Consider the following 26,066-nt stretch of genomic DNA (forward strand, 5'->3'; position numbering starts at 1 on the left):
TGTGCTTATTTTCCCCCCTTCTTCATGTTCCAACTATGCAGTGGGAAGGATGCTTCTGTCTCTCTCTTTTTTTAAAAAAAAATCACTTTTCCTAAGATGTACAGTAGCTCCTGGGATTTAGCAGACAGGGAATGGCCCAGAGTTAGGCCGAATCCTTTTATTAATCCCAGTATAAGGACTCTTGATAGAAAGGACAACATCGCCGAAAGATTGACTTTAGCCATTTTAAATTTATGATGGCTGAAATGAAAGGAAGCAGTACAAAATGCCCATATCAATCCTGCCCAGAGTGACGACATGAAATGTCAATTAGGTGAGAACAATCCCAGCATCAACAAAGTCCTCTAGGCCCTCACTTTTATAAATTGTGCCACGTTTTTCTGCGTTTCTATGTTTCAAGTGTGTGAAAGCGAGCAGTGGAGTTCCATTGCAAGGCAGGCCAGTTGGGCTAGCTCCAGAAATATGAGTATAGCTCAAAGAAATATAATCCGTCTAGCCGCCCTCCATGTTGTAAGATCTAATCCTTCCTTCACACACACACACACACACACACACACACACACACACACACACACACACATCCTGCCCAAACTGATGAGGCTTCCTGGATGACAAGCGATACATCTTCAAGGAAAAAACAAAAGTCCAGTTGCTTTTGGAAAAACAAACAAACAAACATCTTTGAGACACCCATAACCTGAATGACTTAGACATTTAGCACAAGAATTAAATCTCCCAAATGGGGGAAGGTCAAGGCTGAGAAAGAACAAACAAAATATTGTCCTCTGTTTACTTACTCAAGATCAGCCAGGGTTTCTGGAAAACCTGTCCCCCAATATGTAATTGGTGTGTCTCCTGATCCAACTACTAATTGCCTCTCCATTTCTCAGGGTTTGTCATGCATTAAATTAGATGTTTAAATATGATCATTGAAAATGGCTGCGAGTTTTACCATATCCATGAGAAATTAGCAGGACGGGTTCACTAGCTGCTATGTCTTATCACATACATTTGCAATCTATTTGAAAATACCAAAGCCAGTGTCAATCATTTATTTTTTTTCCTGCTATACAAAATAATTCCAACTTTCCTAAGCATTATATTAGAATAAGTGGGAATATTTGTTGTTAGTTTGTTTGTAACTCTAATTCCAACACTAGAAGTTTTTAAGAAACTTAAAATATAGGCTTTCCTGCCTGAGCAGGGGGTTGGACTAGAAGACGTCCAATGTCCCTCCCAACTCTGTTTATTCTATTCTATTCTATTTTATTCTATTCTGTTCTGTTCTGTTCTGTTCTGTTCTGCTCTGTTCTATTCTATTCTATTCTATTCTATTCTATTCTATTCTATTCTATTCTATTCTATTCTATTCTATTCTATTCTATTCTATTCTATTCTATTCTTAATTTAAAAGGCCATCAACTTAATCCAGCCTCACTTCTTTATACCTACTGTTGGACTTCAGTTCCCTTCCTCTGTAGGTATTGGCTGTGCTTGGTAGGACTGATGGGAATTGGAATAACTGAAGGGATATAACGCTCTCTCTGGCTTTTTCAGAATCACTTTTTCAGATGTTGAGAGAATGGAAGAAAGGAAAAGGAACATGTGTCCTGTTCATCCAACTGAGAACTGGAATAAATTTGTAGAGCCATTTTTGAAAGCCCAACAAAGATCCAGAATATTTGGGAATTATCCAGAATATTTGGGAATTTTGTGCATTCAAGAATATAGCAACTGCAATAGCATTTAGACTTATATACCCGCCCCACAGCGCTTTAGTTACAGGACTCTCTGGGCTGTTTACAATGTCAGCACATTGCCCCCAATTCACAAATCATGAATTGTGAAAGTCCATCAATGTACTAGGAAGCCTTACAGCACTTCAAAGCATGATTATCTCTCACAGCATAGATGTTGTGTCTTAATGCCTGGCTCTGTAGAAGACAGTTTGGGGAGCAGGCTACACCACTTCCTTCCTTCCTTCCTTCCTTCCTTCCTTCCTTCCTTCCTTCCTTCCTTCCTTCCTTCCTTCCTTCCTTCCTTCCTTCCTTCCTTCCTTCCTTCCTTCCTTCCTTCCTTCCTTCCTTCCTTCTCTCCCTCCCTCCCTCCCTCCCTCCCTCCAGTCCATTAAATATTTTTCATTTTTTTCCTACTCCTATGCAAATCAAATGTGTACATGTATGCTTGTGGTTATGTACAAGAATCCAGCTACTGCCTGTAGAATATTTCCATGGTTTGCCACTTTGTTAGAATAACATCCACAAACAAACAGCTGGTGTTTAGTGACTGTCAGACCAAACTAAAAACACTTAAAAACATTAGACTCTGCCACCACTCCTTCTAGCTTTGTTCACATTTTTCTTTTATACCTTAAAAACTATTGATGGCGAATCACCTCGATTACTGCCCCTTTTTAAACCATCAATTTTTAATCTGAAACAATGCTGAGAAGCAGCAAGTCTCATCTGTAGTTATTTGAGCACTTAGATTCCAGAGTGTGGAAGGCTAGTGCACTGGAAAGCAGAAAGAGGGGAAGATCAATGGCTAAAATTGTCCTATTAGTCTGCTTGGACTTGCAAAGAGGGGAAACGCATAAATCTTTTGCCCCAATTACAGTGCTTGCTAATTGCAGTTATTTACTGTTCTCTCTCTCTCTCTCTCTCTCTCTCTCTCTCTCTCTCTCTCTCTCTCTCTCTCTCTCTCTCTCTCTCTCTCTCTCTCTCTCTCTCTCTCTCTCTCTCTCTCACACACACACACACACACAGAGAGACAGAGAGAGAGAGAGAGAGAGACAGACAGACAGACAGACAGACAGACAGAGAGACATCCTTCATTATTTTCTGAGGACTAGGAAAAAATGTCCTTGCCTTGTTGGAAAGGTTATTTTGGAAATAAGAGACTGAAGTTCATTCTGTTCTATTTACAGTGTCCTGTCTCTAAATGTTTTATATATGTATATGTATTAATATTTTTGTTCTGTTGCTCTTAATCCTGTGCTCACTGTTCTGAATCACAATGGTGTATGGCAAGATAAAAAGGACAAGTATAAGAAGTGGAAAGAGGGGCACATAACTAAGTCAGAATATCAGCAAACAGCCCGTGCCTGCAAAGATGAAGTGAGGAAAGCTAAGGCTCAAAATGAACTAAAGTCAAAAATAACAAAAAAATCTTCTTTCAACATATAAAAAACAAGAAAATGGTTAAGGAAATGATTGGTCCATTAGTGGAGGAAAGTGGCAAGAAGGTGACCAGCAACATGGAGAAAGCAGAACTATTTAACTCGTTTTTTGCATCTGTCTTTACACAAAAGGAAAAAAAAACAGTCCAACCTATCAAAAACAGTACCATAAAAAACAGATTATAAACACAAGTTATGATTGGCAAGAAAATGGTAAGTGAGCACTTATCCAGCCTAGACAAGTTCAAATCACCAGGACCAGATGGATTACATCCCAAGGTTCTCAAGGAACCATCTGAAGTGGTATAGGGTTTCCTGTCTGAGCAGGGGGTTGGACTAGATGACCTCCAAGGTCCCTTCCAACTTCCGTCCATCCATCCATCTATCCAGTTTTAATCACCATTGCTACAGCAAAGAATGTGGTCATTTTTGCAGAAAGTTCACAATTGTTATTTAGTGGGAAGCATCCAACTGCCTGTTGGGTTCAATCCAGATAATTTACAATTAGAAGGAAGATTGCCTTGGTCCTCCAAGAATGATAGGTAAGGTCTTTGAAAAGTCCATGTACGTTTGTTTCAACTTTGGAGTCTGAACATATGCATAAGAGTTCGTGATAGAGGATAGTATTAAATCTTGCCATCAACAGAATCAAGGATGTGTAACATATAACTCATTCTAAAACTATTTCTGCAAATTAGGAATATATTTGTTGCTGTTTGCTATGCCAGGATAATTACAGATTCAGAAGCATTCTCAAAATCCATATTTCTGCCTACCCTGGATTGAATCTGGACAGTTTGGGGAGCAGGCTATACCCCTTCCTTCCTTCCTTCCTTCCTTCCTTCCTTCCATCCATTTAATTAATTAATTAATTTAATTTAATTTAATTTAATTTAATTTAATTTAATTTGTATACCGCCCTTCTCCCGAAGGACTCAGGGCGGTGAACAGGGCAATAAATACCAAAATACAAAAATTAAGAACAGATTAAACCATAGTGCCCAAATACAATAAATAAATTACTTAAAAACAATAATTAAAACCCAAACCCATCAGACCAGGCCGGCTTGTTCAAACAAATAGGTTATTAGATCACATCGGAAGGATCGAAGGTCGGGAGCCATCCGGAGCTCAACCGGTAAATGGTTCCACAGGTCAGGCGCACCCACAGAGAACTCCCTCCCCCTGGGGGCCACCAGTCGGCATTCTCTGACTGGTGGCACCCTGAGGGGATCCAGCCATCCATCCATCCATCCATCCATCCATCCTTCTTTTTCTTTCCCAAAGAACCAAACAGAAATTTTATTGCAACACTCATACAATTTTTTTGCTTGTTCTGGCTTTGAAGGTTCGTGAATATTAAAGAGAACTCGGGAAAACTTGACTTCAACTTGCTGTCACCATCAAAGAAAGATTATTGGGCTATGTTGGCCTACAATAGATCTAAGCTTTGCAATATTCTTCTATCAAATGAACTGAATCGTCGGCTTTCCCCCCATGGAGTTATCTCAAATGCATTGCATCCTGGAAATATGATCTACTCATCCCTTCATCACAACTGGTGGTTGTACACCCTCCTGTTTACTCTGGCTCGGCCTTTCACCAAGTCACTGGTAAGTGCACGATACTTTATACATGTTGACTGATTGAAAGATTGGCTTTTTAGAAATTCACTTATACCTATTGCATTTTCAACTATTCTTAAATTTGTTGATATTGACCATTAATGTAATGGTGGCCCTTGTGGTCAAAATAGACTGCATCCCTTGATTGTTTGGGTTGACAAACTCTTGTGCATTTTCCGAGTCATGTAGTTTGGTTCTGCGTGTCGTATGTCTGAATATGAGTACCTGCTACGGTTGAAATTTGAGAGAAACCAGAGCTATACTTTGCAATGTGTTTAGGGGGGGGGAATCCCAATCAAAATGGGTTACATTGACAAGTATAAAAAATATTCTCTATATGAAAAATGAACAAGTAAGCTTGAAATATACTGTATGAATGATTAATTCTATAGCACCTCATTGATGTCTAAATTTAGGAGTTGTATGTTTGCCACAGTTCTGCCTTAGAATAAAATGTTGGCATTGTCAAATAGGAGAGTAAATAAAGTATCATGTGTTAAGGCTGAAAGAGCCTAGCAGATGTTCCAGCAAACTTGAATTTTTAAATCTTTTGCATTAAGAAAGGATAGAAATCTGAGCTGATTGGGTTACGCTTCCTAATTCAGTGCACAGCCAATGGCGGTGGTTGAGTTTTAACAGATGTGTTGTGTGCTATCTCTCTTTAAATGAATGGGAATATAATACTGGAACTATTGCAGAATTATAATGTATAATCATGGGGGGAAAAACCCATTTTGACCATTGGCAAGTGATATGATTTTTAGAAATGAATAGAAGAAATAAGGGAAATTACAGGGATTTGAAAGCTGACTGATAACAATCCCTGATTTCTTATTTATTTCTTTTGCAACATACATATGACTTTGGTTCTGTACAGCTGGTAGCTGGCAAGATTTGTACTAACAGTGTTTAATCATCAGTTAGTGTGAAAGAAATGTGCACATGATCCCAATTGCTGGGTGGTTTTTGTTTTTTTCTCCACTGGTATATTTTTTGCACGCTGTTTATTTAACACATTTATGTAAGCCTGGGAACTCTGGAGAGTGAACATGAAAAAAGAGTAAACCCAACTGTAGGATCTGTTTAAAAGAAACTAGGTTTCAACTCAACAGATTCAAAAGGCCCATTAGCTCATCAAAAGAACCACCTCCACACTATGCTCCATCAACATCCTTGCCCCAATGCCTGCAGGAAGATCTAGGACAGGGGTCTGCAACCTTGACAACTTTAAGACTTGTGTACTTAAATTCCTCAGCTATGCAGGCTGAGGAATTCTGGGAGCTGAAGTCCACAAGTCTTAAAGTTGTCAAGGTTTCAGACCTGTGATCTAGGACTTCTCACTCTCCCAGAAGTCTACAGGATTGGCACTGTATATCTCTCGGGGGGGGGGATGGTAAGGCAGGAAGAGAAGATAACTTTGTGGTGCTCAGTAGGTGACCGTATTTGCCACTAGGGCTTGGAGCAGGCCCATTTGCCAGATCTAGTGGGACAAGCGTTGGGGACTGGGTGTGAATTATTTTGTGAATTATTATTATTTTTTTAAATATCTGAATGGCAGATACAGGTATTCCTTGACTTACAACCACAACTGGGATGGTTGTTAAGTGAGTTTTGTTTTCCTTAAGTGATTCAATGCAGTTGTTAAGTGAATGGTGTAGTTGTTAAGCAAATCTGGCTTTCCTCAGGATCTTTGCTTGTTTGAAGCTAACTAGGAAGGTTGAAGATGGCAAATACATGACTCTTGTAGATACACACTGGTTGCCATTTTGATCATGTGTCCATAGAGATGCTGCAAAGGTTGTAAGGACTAGTTGTAAATCCCTTTTTCAGTGCTGTTCCAACTTTGAACAGTTGCTAAATGAATAGTTGTGAAGCCAAGGATTGCCTGCAATTCTACCATTGCCTTTTCTCCTCAAAATCCAATTAACCAAGAGAAGTAAACGTAAAACATTATGATTTATCTGTGGAATAAATGCTCAGAAACAAAGAACTGGTGTTCACGATCAGACTTTCCTATTCTGAACAACTTTAGTTTAGGGTGAACTGTATTTCCTACTTTGCTTTGGTTTGTGTGCTGCAATGCCTGGAGAATGCTAGATGTGGAACAGCTGTCCAGCGAGAGCTAGTTGCACAGAAGACAATTTGTCAGGATGAGGATGAGTTGGTGCACCACAAAAGTATTGATACATATCCCAAATCAACTCAAGTCAGCTGAGAAGTGATTGTGCCTCCAGCTTCCATAATTATGGAAAGTTTAAAATTTTTAAGGCCTTTGTCCTTGGCCTATGTATCTCAGATCTAACCACTACAATAATTTGCAGCATAAGTATAGATCTAAGGGGAATTGCAGCAATAATAGTTATTTTAGTCTGAAGAGTTACAGTATTAGCTGAAATATTTTGTCTACTTCTATTAGTTTTATGGAACTCATATTGAAGCTCCGTGCTTCTGATTTTGACTTCTTTGTTCTGCCCAAATTGTTGAACTCATTCTATAATGCTATGCTGGTCAGTGACCAAAATAAAGATTTTGATTTGATTTGATATTCCATAGCTCAAATAATCAAGACAGTCTTCAAGCAGCAGATGTTTCAGTTGTTATCCTTGTACAAAATCTGCTGGCTGACCCAAACCACTAATTCATTTTTTTTAATAAAACCAAGACAAGTTGAATCTAAACAGACACAGCAACCTTGAAAAACCCTTTAACTCATTTTAAAAAAAATCACTAAAGTGGTTTCAAGTCTTCGTTCTAGGTTGTCTCAAGATGCCAACATATTGCACTTTATAAAAGTTCCCCATTTCAACCAAATGGTTTATTTTGATTCTAAGTAATTTGGGAACAAGGCTACAAGGCATGAAAACTTCTAAGTGTGATCCTCAGCTTCTTGTGTTCCACAATAAATCAGAACAGAAACCTGTTGTGTGTATAAAACAGGCACCATCTCTATTGATCCTTTGGTGTCTTAAATCTGATAATGGTACAAATATTCAAATAAGGTAACCTGTGTTATAAAATACTCATTTGTGTCTATCCACACTCTTCTATCTTAAGGAAAAGAAGCCTGAATTTGAGAAAGTTGAAAAATAGGATTATCCCGTTTTTTTCGGTGGGGGGCGGGAACTGGTCTGTTGTAATTGTAATGGTATATCATAATTGTATCTTGTATTTTCATGGCTTTCCCATTTGATACATATTCACACTTGATGGGAATATATTCACTGAGGCAGGAACACAGCAGATAAGGCACAGAGGTTTGTGTGTAGACATGTATCATTGCTTCCCAGAGTTCCTGAAGTTAAAAATAGTTGGGTCACTTAAAAATTACTATGCCATTTCCATACCTAGCATTTCCATTTTTAGTTTCCATTTCTTGTTGGTATCTTCCCCCAAGAGTGATTGTGCTATTTCTCCCTTCAACACACACTTAATGATATTGAGTAAGTTTCAAATACTTAAGGCTTACATTTATATATTCATCAGCTCAATTTTTTTGTTATATACAAAAAGGTATGTTGCTTGCTTTTTGCCTGTAGTTTGTATTAAAAGTTCGCAAATGAGAGTCTGAGAAGATAATCAGTTGCTGAAATGGAAAACAAACAATTATTTCTTAAGAAAGAAAGGGGGCAATGTTTACATTTCTAATAAACCCATTTCAGTTTATTTATGGCATGTTATATTTGTTCAGTGAATACTTTAATTTTGTTTGCAAAACTCACAATGCTTGATACTGACGCCCAAAGCACAGACTTTGGCAAAAAAAACAACAAACAAACAGACTTTGGCAAAGATATACTTTAATTTTAAACATCTGTGCGTTAGGTAGCCATAGTATATCTCAAAATTGGGTTTTCAGAGAGCCCTTTAAGCCAGTGATTTCTTTCGCCTGTAAAATTAATCTGCTACAAATGACATTAGATATTGAAACTAAACCCTATCAAATAATTATAAAATATTTTTGTTCCAAATTGTGAGAGTCACGAAAACACGGTGGTGATGACGAAGAACAAAGTTATGTCAAATTTCTAGTGGGGAAAAAGAAGGGGAGGGAATACATCAGCCAACAGTTTAACTTCCGTGTTTTTATTTAGGATTTGATAGAAAAATCAGATGGTACAATTTCTCCTCTAAATAACAACTTCCCTAACATGACATTCGTACCTCCATCATTGGCTGTTGTTAAAAAAATGTCTAGAATATGAGTCATAGGAAAAGCATTTGCCATAGTTTTGTTTTGTTGGTTTGTGCTGTAATTAAACCACATTATTTGTTGAATAAGAATTTAGTTTGCTTACCTAAGCATTTATGCAACATTGTTAGTTATATAATGCTTATATAGGTAAAGGTAAAGGTTCCTCTGTACATGCGTGCTAGTCGTTTCCGACTCTAGGGGCCGGTGCTCATCTCCGTTTCAAAGCCGAAGAGCCAGCGCTTGTCCGAGGACATCTCCGTGGTCATGTGGCCGGCATGACTAGACGCCAAAGGCACACGGAACGCTGTTACCTTCCCACCGGAGTGGTCCCTATTTTTCTACTTGCATTTTTTACGTGCTTTCGAACTGCTAGGTTGGCAGAAGCTGGGACGAGTAACAGTAACACTCTGTTATGCGGCACTCGGGATTCGACCCGCCAAACTGCCAACCTTCTGATCAACAAACTCAGCGTCCTAACCCACTGAGCTACCGTGTCCCTTAATGCTTATATAGTGTCGTTCAATTTTGCATCATCAGTTGCTTTAGAGATTGGAAATTTTAAAGATTAGAAAAATCAGGGGAAAAAATCAAGTTATGTCAAGAAAAGATCCATACTCTACTTTGACCCGCAGCTAAGTTTTTTTTTAAAAAATGGAGGAAACAAGCTGATTTTCCCCCCCTCTTTTCTGCATTCAACATTTTGTGAGAGAAGCCAAGATAACACCTCCTTATGCTTTCTTTTAAAATGTCCTCTCTTTGGATCTGAAAGTCCCGTAGGATATTACCTTTCTTCCACTTGAAGAATGTTTGTGTGTGTATTTTGTTTTTTAATTTTATAGTATTATAATATTTTTAATTCATTGTTAAGGTGACCTTGCGTCAAAATCCGTACTGATTCATGCTGTATGCTTTATTAGAATAAGAACAATTATTCCACTTATGTCTAGCCAAGCAAGCAAATGGTTAAATAAAGAGAATAGCGATTATTAAGTAATTATGAATTAAACAATGCTTGATTTTTTTCCTCCTTTTTTAAAATAGGCAGGACCCCATATACTTTTGTACATATTCGATATTGTACATATTCCATACATATACCTATGGCTTTCAGTGACACACATGGGTCTGAATCTGTTTTATACCGATCTTTTTTTTTGTTCCCTATCCATAAGGCGGCATCAATCAGTGCTTAGAAAGACAAGCAATTCTAGACACTGAAATGCAAATACAAGAATAATAGAGAAGATGGATTCCTTATTTCTTCCTACTTATTTTTGGTCTGCTTCCTGTGCTTCTCCTTCTAATGAACAGGGTGCAAAAAAAGATCTATCAGGAGGAACTACATAACATAACATTGCTCTATTCTGCTTCCATCAGTATTTGTATGTAGGATACAGGATAACTACTCTGCTCCTAAAATAGAAATTCATAAAGCCTTCCATAAAGCTCGACCTCTATAAAGCCTAGACTAGAACTTAGTATGTGGTTGGTTTTCAAAATCCCATTTTTCCTCCTGCTTGAAATTGCAAAAAATATAGGGAGGTGCAGACACTTGATTGGTCATAATATTGTTCCAGGAGGAGAGCCTTCTCAGCCGTTGTGTCTACCCTTTGGAATATTTTGTCCTCTGGAGTGAGGTCGGCTTCAACCCTCCTGATCTTCCAAAAGAGGTTAAAAATCTGGCTCTGCAGGTCGGCTTGGGGCTCCAATGGAGGGGTTTCACATTGGGGGGTGGTTGAGAGATTAACAACAGATTAACACCTCCCTCCCTCCTACCCTTCCCATCTTTTAATTAGTGTGCTGTATTTGGATCTTCACAGTATTTTGTTTATGTCTTTTAGCTTTTGTATAGTTTTATCTTTTTAACAAGGGATGCAGTGTCTCAGTGGGTTAGGACGCTGAGCTTGTTGATCAGAAGGTCGGCAGTTTGGCAGGTCGAATCCCGAGTGCCACATAGCAGAGTGAGCGCCTGTTACTCGTGCCAGCTTCTGCCAACCTAGCAGTTTGAAAGCATGTAAAAATTCAAGTAGAAAAATAGGGACCCCTACAGTGGGAAGGTAACAGCATTCCGTGCGCCTTTGGCGTCTAGTCATGCCAACCACATGACCATGGAGACGTCCTCGGACAAGCGCTGGCTCTTCGGCTTTGAATCGGAGATGAGCACTGGCCCCTAGTGTTGGAAATGACTAGCACGCATGTGCGGGGGAACATTTACCTTTACCTTTATCTTTTTAAGACTGCAATCCATCCAGAGTTACCCTGTGATGATGAGATGGGGGCTAATAAATTTTAAAAATAAATAATGATGGAACGGTCACTCACAGTGTAGGCCTGTGCTGAAGCAAGTTTCCATCCTTTCCAAAACCTTTTGCCAATGGGGATTCTCTTAACAGGTTGGCCCACGTCATGTTAAGCATGTTATATACCAGTGATGACATGATATGTCAGCTGTGTTCTTCTATGTAATCTCAAATCACATGTATCTCTCAGAAGGTCAGGAGAAGTCAAAGCCTAACATTATAAAGCTTCTCAAAGTGTGCTTTGTGCAGAGATATTTTTTTACCACTTCCTGACTTCTAGAAATGCCCTGGTTCTTTTCCTTACGGTGGTCTTTATTTCTTCTCCTGCCATCTTTGAAAAACTGCGAAACCACTTGAAACCTTTCCCCAATCAGTTTCATGTGATAGCTTCTCTTTAATCATTTACATTCTGAGGAAAGTCAAATATTCCATAGGAAGCCAAAGTAATCTAGCTGAATGTATACTGTTTGTGCAGCTGGATATTTTATTTATTTGAAGTATTGAAAGAAGTCTCCTCTGACTTTAAAGGGGAAAAAAAAGACAGTGAATAAACAGTAAGAAGGGCCAAGTAATCTGAGCCAGAAAGTTGCTTCTTTTAGAGCAAAGCCTTGACAAAATATTTTCCATATTCCAAAAAAGAAGCAGAAAAGTTCAAAAACTTCATAATGTTCTTACAGTATTGCTGGTTTTCTTCACGTTGGCTGTTCTTTAAATGCCAGTATTGCAAAAGTGAAGTGATTGTCAGTTCTGTTATACTTCATTCATAATATTCTCCTTTGGACAGCCATAATAAACACATGACATTTAAATAAGTTAAATAGATTTGGGTGGTGGTGGTCGTGTTCTCTTACGACTATTGCCCTGCAATGTTTGAGTAACCACCTCATAGGGGTCTCAGTATGGCCTTTAAGGATTTTCTTAATGTTCCTCAGAGACACTTTGACTATTATTGTGAAAACTATGAGCATGAAAGCCCATGTAAGACCAGGAAAGCCACCAGAAACTCTGGCCTGACTAAATATTCCAGCAATAGGTTACCAACGTTGTTGACTTCCCAACTGAATTCCTAGGTTGCTTAGAGTTTCCTTTTTAAATAATAATAATAATAATAATAATAATAATAATAATAATAATAATAATAATAATAATAATAATAATAGAATGAACCTTCACCCTCAAAATAATAATAATAATAATAATAATAATAATAATAATAATAATAATAATAATAATAATAATAATAATAATAATAATTATTTTGAGGGTGAAGGTTCATTCTCCAAAGTTGTGGGTTGGTTTCCGAATGTTTCGTTACCATTTTGTTGGTAACAAAATGTTCGGAAACCAATCCACAAGCTTGGCAAATGAAACTTTACCGTCATCCTACACCCGAGCTACAGATATTCGCTGCTATTGTAAAAGTAATTTTATTAAAGATTAGAATTAGAGTAATAAGAAGTAATCCAAATGAAAAGTTGAAAGAAATAAAAAAGTCATAGAGAAAAGAAAAACAAAAAGAGAAATGAAAGAAAAAAAATAAGAATACAGTAAAAAGAAAGAAAAGGAATATATAAAGAAGTGACTACCCCTTCACCACAACATAAAAACGATTTTAGTAACTTAGTTACCTTCTCAGCAACAAGTGGTCTGTTCTCCCTATATACTATCTATTATCTGGAAATAAATACTCATCATTTCAAGGCTGATTTCAGCAAAAGTCCATTAAGAGTTACCAGATATAACCTTGATTAAGTAAACCAACTTTATAGTACTTCCTTTATTTCTAACAATCTTGATCTTTAATCTCTTAAAATATTGTCTTGTAGTCTGCTGGTGAGGAACAGCTGTCTTCAGCACTTGTGGATGTTTTCAAATCCTCTCCATGCCCCAAAAGTAGTTATTGAAGAGCAAAACTACTCAGCGGCTTTTCAGCTCTGTTTTTCAAGGAACCGTCTTAATTCACTATCCCCCCCCCAGGAGTGCACAGTATACAATTAGAGTGGTCCCAATTAATTTCTTTTAAGTATCTAGAGGCCAAAAAGTCCCTGCTCTTAGACTTCTCGTTGTAGTCTAGACAAGTAGAATAACATTATAGTGTGGTATTATAATAGCATTCTCCAGCCCTGACCAAGAATTTTGGGTATTGTAGTCCCAACACATTTGGAGAGTGAAGATTGTGAAGGCTACATGATAACATCTTCTTTCTGCTGACTGTAATTGACATTATCAGTGCTAATTTTAATCATATTGAGGTATATTGGATTCGGAAAGGTGGGAATTATTTTAGATAGGTTTGGTACATAGTATCATATCATGAAATATGTTGAATAAATATAATATACTGCTTATTTCCTGCAGATATTTATATGAATTTATCTAAAATTATTTATTGTATGTGGTGGAATGTTTGATCCTATTTAGTTTTTTCTGGTGCATTTCAGAGAGGAAGTGGAATAAATATTAGTAAATTGATCACCTAGGACTAATATACTAATACAAATTTATCTTCCACTTCTTATTTAATTATTATGGAAATAAAGCTGGAGAAACAAAGAGAAAAAACTACTGTTTGAATGTTGTGTTTATACTTTTACTGTTCAGTATATTTATTTCACTGGAGATTTTTGTCAATGAAGGAGAGGGAGGCACCATGCAAAATTTTATTTCCTGTTTGCAGAGGCCAGTAGATACGATAAATCATATCAATATCTGCCTGGTATCAGGAGGATAAATATAAAAAGCATAGTCATGTTCCATCTGTAATTTTAGTGACACCATATTTTTGCAGTTCCTTAATACCAATATTGATATGATCAACTCTTCTCTGTCTGTCAGAAATCCATATTAACAGTACTTGAAGAATTATATTAATTGGAGAAACATTATTTCTATAGCTGCTACTTGAGAGGAATTATAATATTGGAAAAAGCTCTCCCAGAAAAAAAAGATAAATATAAGCTCTTGGATGATAAAAGACATTTCAAATATGCCATTTTTGATGCGTAGAAAGACTTGTTCATGTAGAAAATGAAATTTTTGTTATTCTGCATGTACAAAGTTTGCCTGAGAAGGACTGTTGTTTTTTGAAGCAAAACCTTCTAGATGGAGTCCTTATTCTCCTTTATTGCAAAGGGAAGGGAGAGGAACAAAGTCAGTAAAGTCAGTTGACAGCTTCTCTTATTAATAGCATATCAGCTCAGGTGAGGAGAAATTTGTGAAGAATTTGGGGGAAAAAATAATCAAAGAGACTCCACCTTAATTATACTTAATTGTGTAGTTGTAGTTTTCTTGATCTTGTTATTATTGAGTTATTAATCAGCTCTTCCTTTTTCATTTCTCTGGACTAATCACTATCTCTGAGAATTTATATAAAGTGATTGGTCTGTGGCAATAGTTCTCGTCACAGATGGACTCAGTAATAATCTGTGTTGGAGTTTGTAAATCTCTGAATTTACATTTTCAGTGATTTACAAACCGCAATAACTATTTGTGGAAATAAGACAGTATTTTCTTTCTACCCCGCGGGACCTAGGTTTTGACAGTGATTGGTGAGAATTGAAATATATAAAGGTAAGATCCATTGGTTTATGGCATGCCATAAACAATGACACATTTCTCTGTTTTTTTAAAGGTAAGGTGGCATTATTATAAGGCTTAGCAATTTTCTAATTCCAGTGGTGGCTGCTTGTCGTCATTATTACTATTACTATTATTACTATTTGTCCAGAACATCCAGAGAAGATAGTACCAGGTACATTCTATATGTAACAATGTTCACGGTGATTAAAAATGGCACATATTCACTGCTACTTGTTTGAAAGCCAAGATTGGCTCCTGAACTGATACACTGTCTGGCATGTGATAAGTAAAACAGCTTTTAGTTTGGACAAAGCTCAACTTTGTAATCTGTCAGTCTTGATTAAGTTAGGAAAGTGTTGGAGCAAATAAGTATTTGTGCATGGTACCAAACAACAAACAAGATAGCTTCATATATTTCAATTTATAGAACCCTCATTGAGGCACATTTGTGCCTGAGTGTTACTTAATTTTGAAATTATTCCTTGCCTCTGACATTCCTCCATTCCCTCCCCCTTTTCCCACTTTCTTTTTTTCTTTTTTTCCTTTTCCTTTAAAAAAAAAAAGAGTGATATTTCCTTTCTGGCCTTGGGAGACTTGTACTGCTCTGCCAGCTTGAATAGCTGGCCATGTTTCAGTTCCAAATGTCAAGAGTAAATAGATGAAAGTGTGCGTTATATTTTTACTTTGTTGTCAGATGCTATTGGTTTGTCATTTTCTGAGGGTTGTATTTATCGCAACCAATGCTTTTACCACCACAGCTCTGCTGTACAACTTTTATCAAAACTATTCTCTTGAGGTCAAGTAAATGAATTATCAACTTTATCCACCGTTATCCATCGAAAAGATTTTGCTGCTGACACTTTGGAGCAAAGCATTTTATTCTTTTGTTTGTTTGCAGTAGAACAAAGCCACCAAATCATAATGTTAGCTGTCATTTTTAGAAGGCAGAGGCTGCTGAGTTAGGACTGGGAGGAAGACTAGAAAATAATATACCACATGGGACTCGGCATTTAATATCCTGCTGCTTGCAAAGCAATGCAAATTAAATTATAATTAATTATTAAATTATGAACTGGTCAGGGCAGACTGAATTTTAAAGCTGAGATCACTCACTTCCATGTTTTATGTTAGGAGATCTGTGTTTATATACTCATATAGGCTGATATGCATACAATTTGTTCAGAAGCACCGCTTCCTTGTGTTATGCATAGTTTGTTGAACCAAGGTTGAGTACTTCTCATTAGAAAGAGATTTGGCAGGTTACTGTTAATAGAGCCGCCAAAGTGTTTTAAACCTCCAGTTAATGAGCAAGTGCCAAATTCTTCTGAAGGTGTTATTAGTTGTAGAGTGTTCCATAGGACTTTTTGTTGCTGTCAAGAAATCAACAACTATAAGTTTTTATCAGATATGGTACTTGGAGTCTTAGGACACCATTAACACCAACCCACGTTATTGTTGAAAGTTGATTTTGTATATTTCAACAACTAATTGAGATGGGCAATTATAGAAATTGAAGGAAGGAAGGAAGGAAGGAAGGAAGGAAGGAAGGAAGGAAGGAAGGAAGGAAGGAAGGAAGGAATATTTTAACAGAAGAATGTGCCTTATATCAGCAAATGAAGTTGGGGAGAATGCAATTTTTCGTACAGTAGAATGAATATATATAAATAATTCTATTGTACGCAAAAACACCATGACTATAGTCACCAAAGCACCTACTGCAATAACAACAAAGGTAATAGGATCTTGCTCAAATTGTCACATGCACACATAGAGGGGTGTGTGTGTGTGTGTGTGTGTGAGAGAGAGAGAGAGAGAGAGAGAGAGAGAGAGAGAGAGAGAGAGAGAGAGAGAGAGAGAGAGAGAGAGAGAGAGAGAGAGAGAGAAATAATAAAGCTAAGACAAGTTTATTTCAAACATCTTATTCAGTTTACCAAGATTTATGTCTGCTTAACTCTGAGAATATGTATTCCTGTTTAACATTTGCATTTTTGGCTTTATGATTATGAATTATGAACTGTAGACTCTTTTAACTCTGTATTTCTATTAAGGGAATCTGCGAATTTCCCTTCCTATTTTTAATCATTACGACCCAGTACTGGTGCAAACCCCACAAGCAGTACCTCCAGCCCCTCTTAAGCAAGGATGATTGCACAGTTTCAAAACTTTTCCAACAGCTGATATAGCCTGGATCCCAAAGAAGGATCCTCCATAGACCATTTTTTGGCATTTTGCTGCAATTAAACTCCTCTGGTTTTAGTCCTCAGGCAATTAAGTACCTTTTTACATATGCACATTATGAACTTTTGACCAGGGCTTGATACTCTATATTAAAGAGCAGCTTTTGTGAACAGGCTTAACAAGTTCCTTAGAGTATTACATTCTCAGCCTGTTGTGGAAAAGGTAATTTAACCAACTTGCAGAGGCCATTCCGCATCTTTCTTACGATTCTCTCTCTCTCTCTCTCTCTCTCTCTCTCTCTCTCTCTCTCTCTCTCTCTCTCTCTCTCTCTCTCTCTCTCTCTCTCTCTCTCCCTCCCTCCCTCCCTCCCTCCCTCCCTCCCTCCCTCCCTCTCCTCCCCTTTGCATCTTTCCTTTGGAAGCTTGTAGCAAGAGCTCTCAGTTTGTGTGTGATTGATCTTTTATTCAGTAGCTAACGAGAACTGTGATTCTATTAGTGCTCTACAAGGCAAGGGAACAGTGATTTAATGAAGTGTCTAGTGAGCTGGTCATAGATTTATCCTGTTGCCTCTAATTTGCAGAGCCATTGCAAGTCAGTAAAAGAAATGGCGTTCATGCCACCATCAGGCAGGCATTTTCTTCGTAAACTGTTGTAAGGTCAGGTGTAGTTACCTTCGCGGAGACAATGCCTTCCCTCCTCAGTGTCTCCTGATGACAGCCACTGCGCTAAGGACTCAGCGAAGCGGAAACCTGAAGATCAGAGGTCCTCTCTGAAGTCTCCCTCAGCTGATGCAGGAGCAGATGAACTGCCAGCAATGGCTAATAGAGTCATAATTGGCGACTAGAACTGGAAAAGCACAATGACATCTCAATACAAACTGGTGTGTACTAAATTCACTGCCAGCTGGTGTTCAACACAAGAGTCATGTGTGTTCTCCAAATTTCAATTCCAAGCAATTAGGTAATGTCTTTAGATAGTTATTGGGCAGCTGTTAGAAGAGGCAGGGTGGAAGCTAGTGAAGGGAAAAGAATCACGGGCTCATCAAAACACATCCACTGTAAATTGACATTAATGTGCTGTCTGCAGACTTAGCTGAGCATGTAACTTGTGAGCTTTAACTCTGAAATCATGCGGTAGAAAGTTGGCACATATTGTTTTAAATAGCCAGAGTTTGTCCGTGTGTTTGTATTATACACACACATAGACACATCGTATTTATTTATTGTTTATTTCATTTAAGGGATCATAGAGTTTTGAAGTTATGAGTAGGAGGATCCTTATTTGCCTTGCTAAAGTGAGCTATAAATAGTAATAATATTATAATTATGCTATTGCAGGTTATTATTTCTCTGTGTTGCCAAAGCTTGTGTCAGAAGATTCTGTCCCACAAATTAACTACAGATCTGCTTTCTTTAGGAACAGAACTTGGAGCAACAGAAAGACAGGGCAGGGCAAATATTAAAATGGTAGATAATGAAATAGAGATGCTTCTTTGTCACTTAATTAACAAATGTTTATCCTCTGCTCTGATAGTTCTTAGAGAAGAATTATAGAAATATTTTAATCATTGTTAGCTGCCTTGAAAACTGATTTGAGTAGGAAGCTTGGATATAAATAATCAAATACACAGTGATGTAGTACGGTGGGGCAGCTAGAAAGCTGTAACATCTCCTAATCTTAACAATGTGTTTTGTGCAACTTGCTTGTTTTATACATACACTTGAAAGAAATGAAACAATTCATTGGATGTTAGCCTATGAGTGTGGCATAAGTTGGATTCAAAGGTAGCTTCTGTGTTAATACTAACTGGTTCTATATTCGTAGGTGAGGCAGCATTTGCTTTGACAACCTTCTGTTCAAGATTTTTCCAGGGCCACTTGATTATTTTAAGAGAGGAGAGAGCAAAAGAAGACATGATCCCAGGAGTCTGGAAGTTGAGTCATGGCAACTGGGTTTCAATCTGAAGAAGTTACTTGGATAAGCAGTGAAACATTTTGAACCAACCAGAGAAGAAATCGATGACTCAACTTGCAGACAGCTCTCTATGGATGACTGACAATCTTCATTGACATATGATCCAAGGTTGTTCATGGCTATATAAAACCTAGCTCAAGCGTGGGACACTTTGTGGGGACCGTAGGCATAAGAACATCAAAATGGTTACCATAAATGGGAGAGGTTGTTCCTTCACAAAGCATCTGGTGTGATAGGAGGTAAATTGATGAGGTAGCTTCCTTCTCCCCCAAAAACACAAGAATGTTTTTATCCATTTATCACTTTTACTTCCATCTTACCCCTTTCTTGCCCCAGGCATGTAGACAAACTTCCAAGCAAAATCTTCAATCTCATTGTTATTTATTTGATTTCCATTGCAATATTCTAAGCAGGGTTCCAAACCACCTGAAGGATTTTAATCGTATTCAGCCTGTTTGGTGTTACTCCTTCCTACAAACCTGGAAGCTGGAACAAATTGCAGGATCCTGATTCTCCTCTAAACATTCTTTCTGGAATGCCTGATGAAAGCCTTAGAGTGGAAATAGTTTGTGTGTGTGTATGTGTGTGTGTGTGTGTGTGTGTGTTTTCTTTTCATCTCCTTTTGTTAATGCACCATTATAACAGATCACTGAAATACAACAGATGCTTGTGTTCATACTTTCCAGTTCTCTGCAGGCAACAGTGTGCAATTTGGACTCTTGTCATCGTTCTGAAATAGGCTGATATAAAATCTCCCAGTATACTTAATGTATTTCAACATCTTTTGTGGGTTTTCGTTCAAAAGGGATGTTTTGGAATTGACTTTGTCTGAAAAAGCAAGATAGAAAAGTGATATAAATATATTTTCTTCATCTTCATAACGCAGAAAGCCCAGTGCCCTTTAAAGTTTCACTCCATGAAGTTATATTGCAGTCATATTGCAATGGAAACACAGGGAAATGAACAGATAGAGTGGTAACATTTTATTTCTAGATTTCTGCCAATTGTAACAGCTCATCTGGGGAATGTCACAAACATGGACACTTATTGAAAGAGGCAGTCAGGAACAGGGAAGAGATTCCCTGCGGATGCAAAAATATCAGTGTTAAAAAGATGGCTGAGTTAAAACACCTCTCAACATCTCTAAGGATGCAGGGAGGGCCTCTGGACAGGCAAGTCCCTTGTCTGCAACTTAAATGGAAAACCGTCTATTGAGGAACAGTTCAACAATTTAATCCGTGCTTTCTCTGAATTTACAGGAGTCAGAAAACACACACTAAGAAAATTCTGCAAATTATTACATGTAGAATACCTCTGTTGCTCTGATTTCTTCGTTCTTATTCCCTAACCCCATTCTTCTCCCAAACTTTTTTCTCTTATTCTTTTCTAATTAGAAAACCAGCATTTGCCACTTTTGTAAATGTCACACCCTGCCATTAGATAAAAAATAATCTTAAACTGTCTTAGAAAAGGCTACTAGAAAGAAAGCCATCTGCCTAAATGTAAGTTTAAGCAAAGTTTCTAACTTTTTAAAATTGACGTTTTTCTCTAATGCAAGCTCATTATAGCCTTGTCTGCCTCACTTCCATTTTGTCATCTTAAAAATAAGAAGTCTCTGATGAGACTAATTTAGTCCATAGATCATTTTGCAGGAAAACTCTGTAACTGTCTTATTGTAGATGATGTGAGTCAGAGTTCATCCAGATCAATTAAAAAAACCAACTGGAATTTAGCCAAGTGCTTTTTTTAAAAAAATATTCTTAATAAATAACCAGAGTAAAAACATGTAGTTTATTCATACTATGGGAAGATGGCATTATGCCCTAAATGTTTACATACTCATATTTTGTATGATTTAACAATGCCTCCACTTCCTTTTTACTGCTTTGGTTTAGAAAAGACATGAAGAAGAAAAAGAGTAAATAAATACCAAGAACAAGAAATAAAGAGAGCATACCCCTCTCAATAGTATAGTAGTATAGATATAGTAGGGACGTGGTGGCTCAGTGGGTTAGGACGCTGAGCTTGTCGATCAGATGGTCGGCAGTTTGGCGGGTCGAATCCCAGGTGCCGCGTAACAGAGTGAGCGCCTGTTACTCGTCCCACCTTCTGCCAACCTAGCAGTTCGAAAGCACGTAAAAATGCAAGTAGAAAAATAGGGACCACTACGGTGGGAAGGTAATAGCGTTCCGTGCACCTTTGGCGTCTAGTCATGCCGGCCACATGACCACGGAGACGTCCTTGGACAAGCGATGGCTCTTCGGCTTTCAAATGGAGATGAGCACCGGCCCCTAGAGTTGGAAACGACTAGCACGTGTGTGCGGAGGAACCTTTACCTTTACCTTATAGATATAGTATACTATATAGATATAGTAATACAGATATAGATTGATAAGACATATATGGGAAAAATAGAGAGATAGAGATCAAAAGATAGATATAAATATTGTTATAGATTGACAGATAGAGATAGAGAAAAACATACATTATTTTCAAATAAATACTAATCAGTCTTGCATTGTCCGTCTGTCTATCTATCTACCTCTATCTTTCAATCATGGCCTTGGAGATTGCCTGAATAAGCACTTGCAATTTTCTTTGGGAAAAGAATGAATGGGAGATGTCCTTGTTACAAGTTCAGGAACAGCAGGACAATTCAGTTGCTAAATTACAGGTTAATACTCTCTCTATGAACAGTAGCAAGTCTTGGAATTTATATACTCCTCATGTGGTACAGTCATAAAATGATTGCAGATACCTAGTTTTATTTTTAAACTTAGGACACCTTCTGTTTTCACCGGAACTCAGAAATTCAATTTACAGTAGTTGGCGAAGTTTGAAAATCAAGCCTGGATCTTAAATCACATTTGATCTTGTTTCTCTGATCAATCACAGATTCACAAATCTGATTAAACCATTTCGTTAAGGCGTGGTTTGTAGAAAAAGTCATACTGGCTAGCTTCAAACTTAGAGCAATGCCCAAATTGGGGTTGATGAATGGATTCATGTTGCTGCCAACAGAAAACAAAATAAAATACCTTTACAGTTTGGTGCATAGAGCTGTGCAGGCCAAGAAGTATGTGAAAGCAAGCTATTGGTTTTGTACATAACTCTAAATAATAGTTTACCATCATATCCAAAAAGGTCACATAACATCTAAAAATAATTTGCATGGTTAGAACTTTCATAACCCTTTCAATACCTTTAAGTAAATTTAATGCATATCTTGGTTGTACTTGAAATAAATACTGATGCATTAACATTGGTCAAGGAAGAAGACTAATGTTCCTTGACCATGCCTATTGACCAGTATATATTCGTGTACATGGTAAATAATTTATTCTTTGAGAAAAATCTATGTGCATTATACCCTTTGATCTCATCATGAATTTCAAAGCCAACGGTTCCATTTCATTTCTTTTTTTTTAATTTTCAAAGAGGGCAGAAAGGAAAATCATTTTACAACTTCTTTTTTTTTTAAAAAGTGGGACACACTTCTCTATAACACTCATCCATGCTAATGAGACTACGTTAATACATTTTTTAATCAAGGGAAACTTATTGTACTCTGCAGGTGAAAAGTATATGAATACAAGACTTAATGCACCTAGTAGATTAAAAGAGAAATTAAAAGACTTGAGACTGAGAAAAGATCAAAGGCTGTCTTTTCATTGTTCTTTTTATTGTTTATTGACTTCAAAAAGACTTCTTAGTTTAAGCTGACTTTAATATCTTTTGAATGCTCTTTTGTAAAATGACTTTGAAAACTCATGGATAACGTCTTCATTAAGTGGAGAAAAACCTTGGTGGATATATAACTCTAACTTTGCTTTCATTATAAGGGAAGAAAAGAACACTTTGCTTAATTATGATCTGTTTTTCTTTGTTTTTAATTTTATGAACATTTTGGGGAGGAGTGGAAATTCCTGCTGATTACAAAAGTACTAATTCCCAAATGTGTTAGTTTTCCACAGACATAACAAGTTGGACTTTCATTCTGTATTCATTAATAATTTTGAGAACATGAGAATTACCTTGCTGAATCAAACAATTGGATCTGCAAATCTGTTCTCACAAGTTCCTAGCTAGATGTTAAAAGCAAGGCTATGCATATGGCTGAATCAATTAATGCCTCCATAAATTGGAATTCAGGAATATATCTGCTTTTAATTGTAGAGGTTTCCATGGTGGAGAAGTTATGAAGTCATCCTTTTCAGTTAATATAGTATTTTGCAAGGAATGTTCTGACTTAACAGACATCATTGAATCCTGTTGTACTGCCAGCAATGCAGATCTGAATTCAGAATAAATAATAGAGGGATTAGACTTCAAGACATGAAAAGTCCAATTTCCATATATTTGAGAAAATTTGGGTGTCTTAACAGTGTAAGACAAAAAAAAAATATTGCAATTGTTTCTTAATTCACTGCAGTTCCTACAGTGGAAATTACTTAGGGTATTTTCTGTTACTGAGTAATGCAGACGGAGATATATTTAAATTGTCATGGTTCCGACAGATGAAACTCTTCAAAGAACTTTGAGGCATTGTTTTCCTTAAAGAATCTTTATTCGAGTAGCATAGCATCGGCAGGTACATAGGCAAAGCCAAAATCTGATTTCCCCTTCCCTGAACACATAGTATCAAGTGGAATTCCTTCCTCTGTTTAACAGTCATAAATCACATTCTCCAATTAGTTTGAAATACAGACTTTCCCTCCAGTCCTTCAACCCGCCATTTCTTATCATCTCTTATTTCAAAAAACCTTAAATCACACACTATTACAATATTGTTATGTCTAGCTAGCTCCCACACACATTCTTCATCCTCCCCCCCATCATCTAACTCTAAGAGTAACACAAATTAAAGGAAAATGGCTGCATCTCCATATGTTGTCAAAGCAAGAACATCTGATGTTAGCAGTGTTGACATAGATATCTAAGGAACACTGCTCTGCTTCGTGTCTGCACCTGCCCAACCTTGGAAGACCTTGAGAAGTTTAACCAAGTTTGAATTTGGTTGGCACTTCACTAATAACTTAGACATAGGAAGCTGGGGAAAAAAAGCATCCTGGAAGAATGGATGGTGTTGTAGAAAAACATCAGTGTGCCCCTGAAGTCACCAGGAGTTGAACTTGACTTGAAGGAGACTTGAAGGAGCACCTGCCAATTTAAAAAAAAAACCTGGGAGGGGAGAACTACTGAGGTGATCACCTGTGTCAGAACAGCATTTTATTTCCATGCCACCTGCTGCAATTAAAAATGAAACCGCCAAGCAACTAAGATGGTGATTTTATCTACCAGCTGATATTATAATTAATGACTGTAGAGCACCTATTATGTGTACTTCCAAGACATCAAGTGGAAAGCTGTTGTCATGCTTTAAATAATGAAAAAAAAGTTTTCAATCTTGATAAATAGCTCAGTTGGATGCAGTTTAAAAAAGTTGAGAGCATATGCTTCTATCATCAGGAACTACGACTGTAGTTACCCTTCTCTGTGTCTCTTCAGAAGCATTTAAAAGTTTTGGATTCTGGATTCTTTAAAGTTTTTTTTTTCCAACCCAAAATGCCAACATAATTGCCCAGGGTGGTAGGGAATTATTTCTAGTTGGGGAAATTCAATATGAAAATGTAATGAAGTATGATTGATTACTGTAACTTTTTTTTAATTTACTTTTTTAGGAATTTTTTTAGAAGGCAGCAGGAAATATCTCCCTTTTTTTTAATAACTGAGAATTTAACAAAACGGTTTTGAAATTTAGATATGTGAAGTGAAAGAGCAGCAAGAAAACTAAATGGGAGAGAGTTTATGCCTAAGTTTTCATTTTGTTTTTTTGAAATTGTGTTTTTGTGCCTCTCCAATGACTGATGCAGAAGCAATTTTTTTCTTGGTTAATATACTTTCTGGATTTGTTTAATTTTGTTAGACAGCTTGATGCCATCTGCGAAAGTCTGATTATTTGATTGTGGGCTTATATCATACAGGTAGGGAAATGCTTTAATAAGTGTGGGGAAAACATTCACTTATAACTTATCACATTCCTTCTTTCTTTTAACTTTTCTATACATGGAAAATTGCCTAGATTGTCTCAGTTGCAGTAAATAATGTTTACTGCAACTATTTTGTACTTTCCAAAGCCAAATGACTGGGAAGCTTTTAGAAAGCAAGATTTTCTAGTGATGACTTAAAATATCTCTTTCAGAAATGTGAAGTTTTAAAACAGAATTAGTATCCTCAAAAAGGCTGGTGAAGTGCACCGATCTAAATAGTAATGTTAGTGCAGGCAATTAAAATCCTAAACAAATCAAATCTAGCAGATGTTTTCCACTGCTATTGTATTCCTTCAGATTTTGAGATCTAGCTAGCTATCTAGCTATTCATCCATCCATCCATCAATCCATCCATCCATCCATTCCCAGATGGTAGGGGGCAATATGCTGACTCTGTAAGCTTAGAGAGGGCTGTAAAGCACTATGAAGCGGTATATAAATCTAAGTGTATTTGCTCTACCTGTCTGTCTGTCTATCTATCTATCTATCTATCTATCTATCTATCTATCTATCTATCTATCTATCTATCTATGACAAATGCTTGTTAACTATTAGATTACCTTGCTAGGCCCCAAACATGGGACAAATCTCCTGTGTCAGCCTATCCTGAAGGCCATCGACAGGCAGTAGTCACACCGGTGACAGCTCATATTTGTGTAAATTTTAAATTGCTAACAAAGAATTAAGGGAGACTGATATGCATTTCAAACTTATTAGTTTTCATCAGTCAGCCATACCCTTCCGAGATTCGAACCTGGGCTGATTACACATTAGGCAGTTGTTTTCACCTCTAAGCCACAGGATCTCTCTTGCTTTGTTAGCAGAGAAGCAAGGGGAGATATATGACAAATGCTTGTTAACTATTACATTACCTTGCTAGGCCCCAAACATGGGACAAATCTTTATCTCCTGTGTCAGCCTATCCTGAAGGCCATCGACAGGCAGTAGTCACACCGGTGACAGCTCATATTTGTGTAAATTTTAAATCTA

General features: G+C 37.2%; 1 protein-coding gene across 1 annotated transcript in view; it reads left to right on the forward strand.

The window, feature by feature from the left end:
* The window catches only part of LOC308672622 (WW domain-containing oxidoreductase-like), a gene marked incomplete at its 5' end in the record, with an annotated part of 431,174 nt that overhangs the window by 14,570 nt on the left and 390,538 nt on the right, over positions 1 to 26,066 (forward strand). Inside the window, one exon of the mRNA XM_081335669.1 lies at positions 4,527 to 4,791. Within this exon, the coding sequence (XP_081191795.1) occupies positions 4,527 to 4,791 (265 nt within the window). The remainder of the gene's footprint in view (positions 1 to 4,526; positions 4,792 to 26,066) is intronic.

The sequence above is a fragment of the Vipera berus genome (genome assembly GCF_964194415.1).
Source record: "Vipera berus genome assembly, chromosome: 10".
In the NCBI taxonomy this organism is placed as follows: Eukaryota; Metazoa; Chordata; class Lepidosauria; order Squamata; family Viperidae; genus Vipera; species Vipera berus.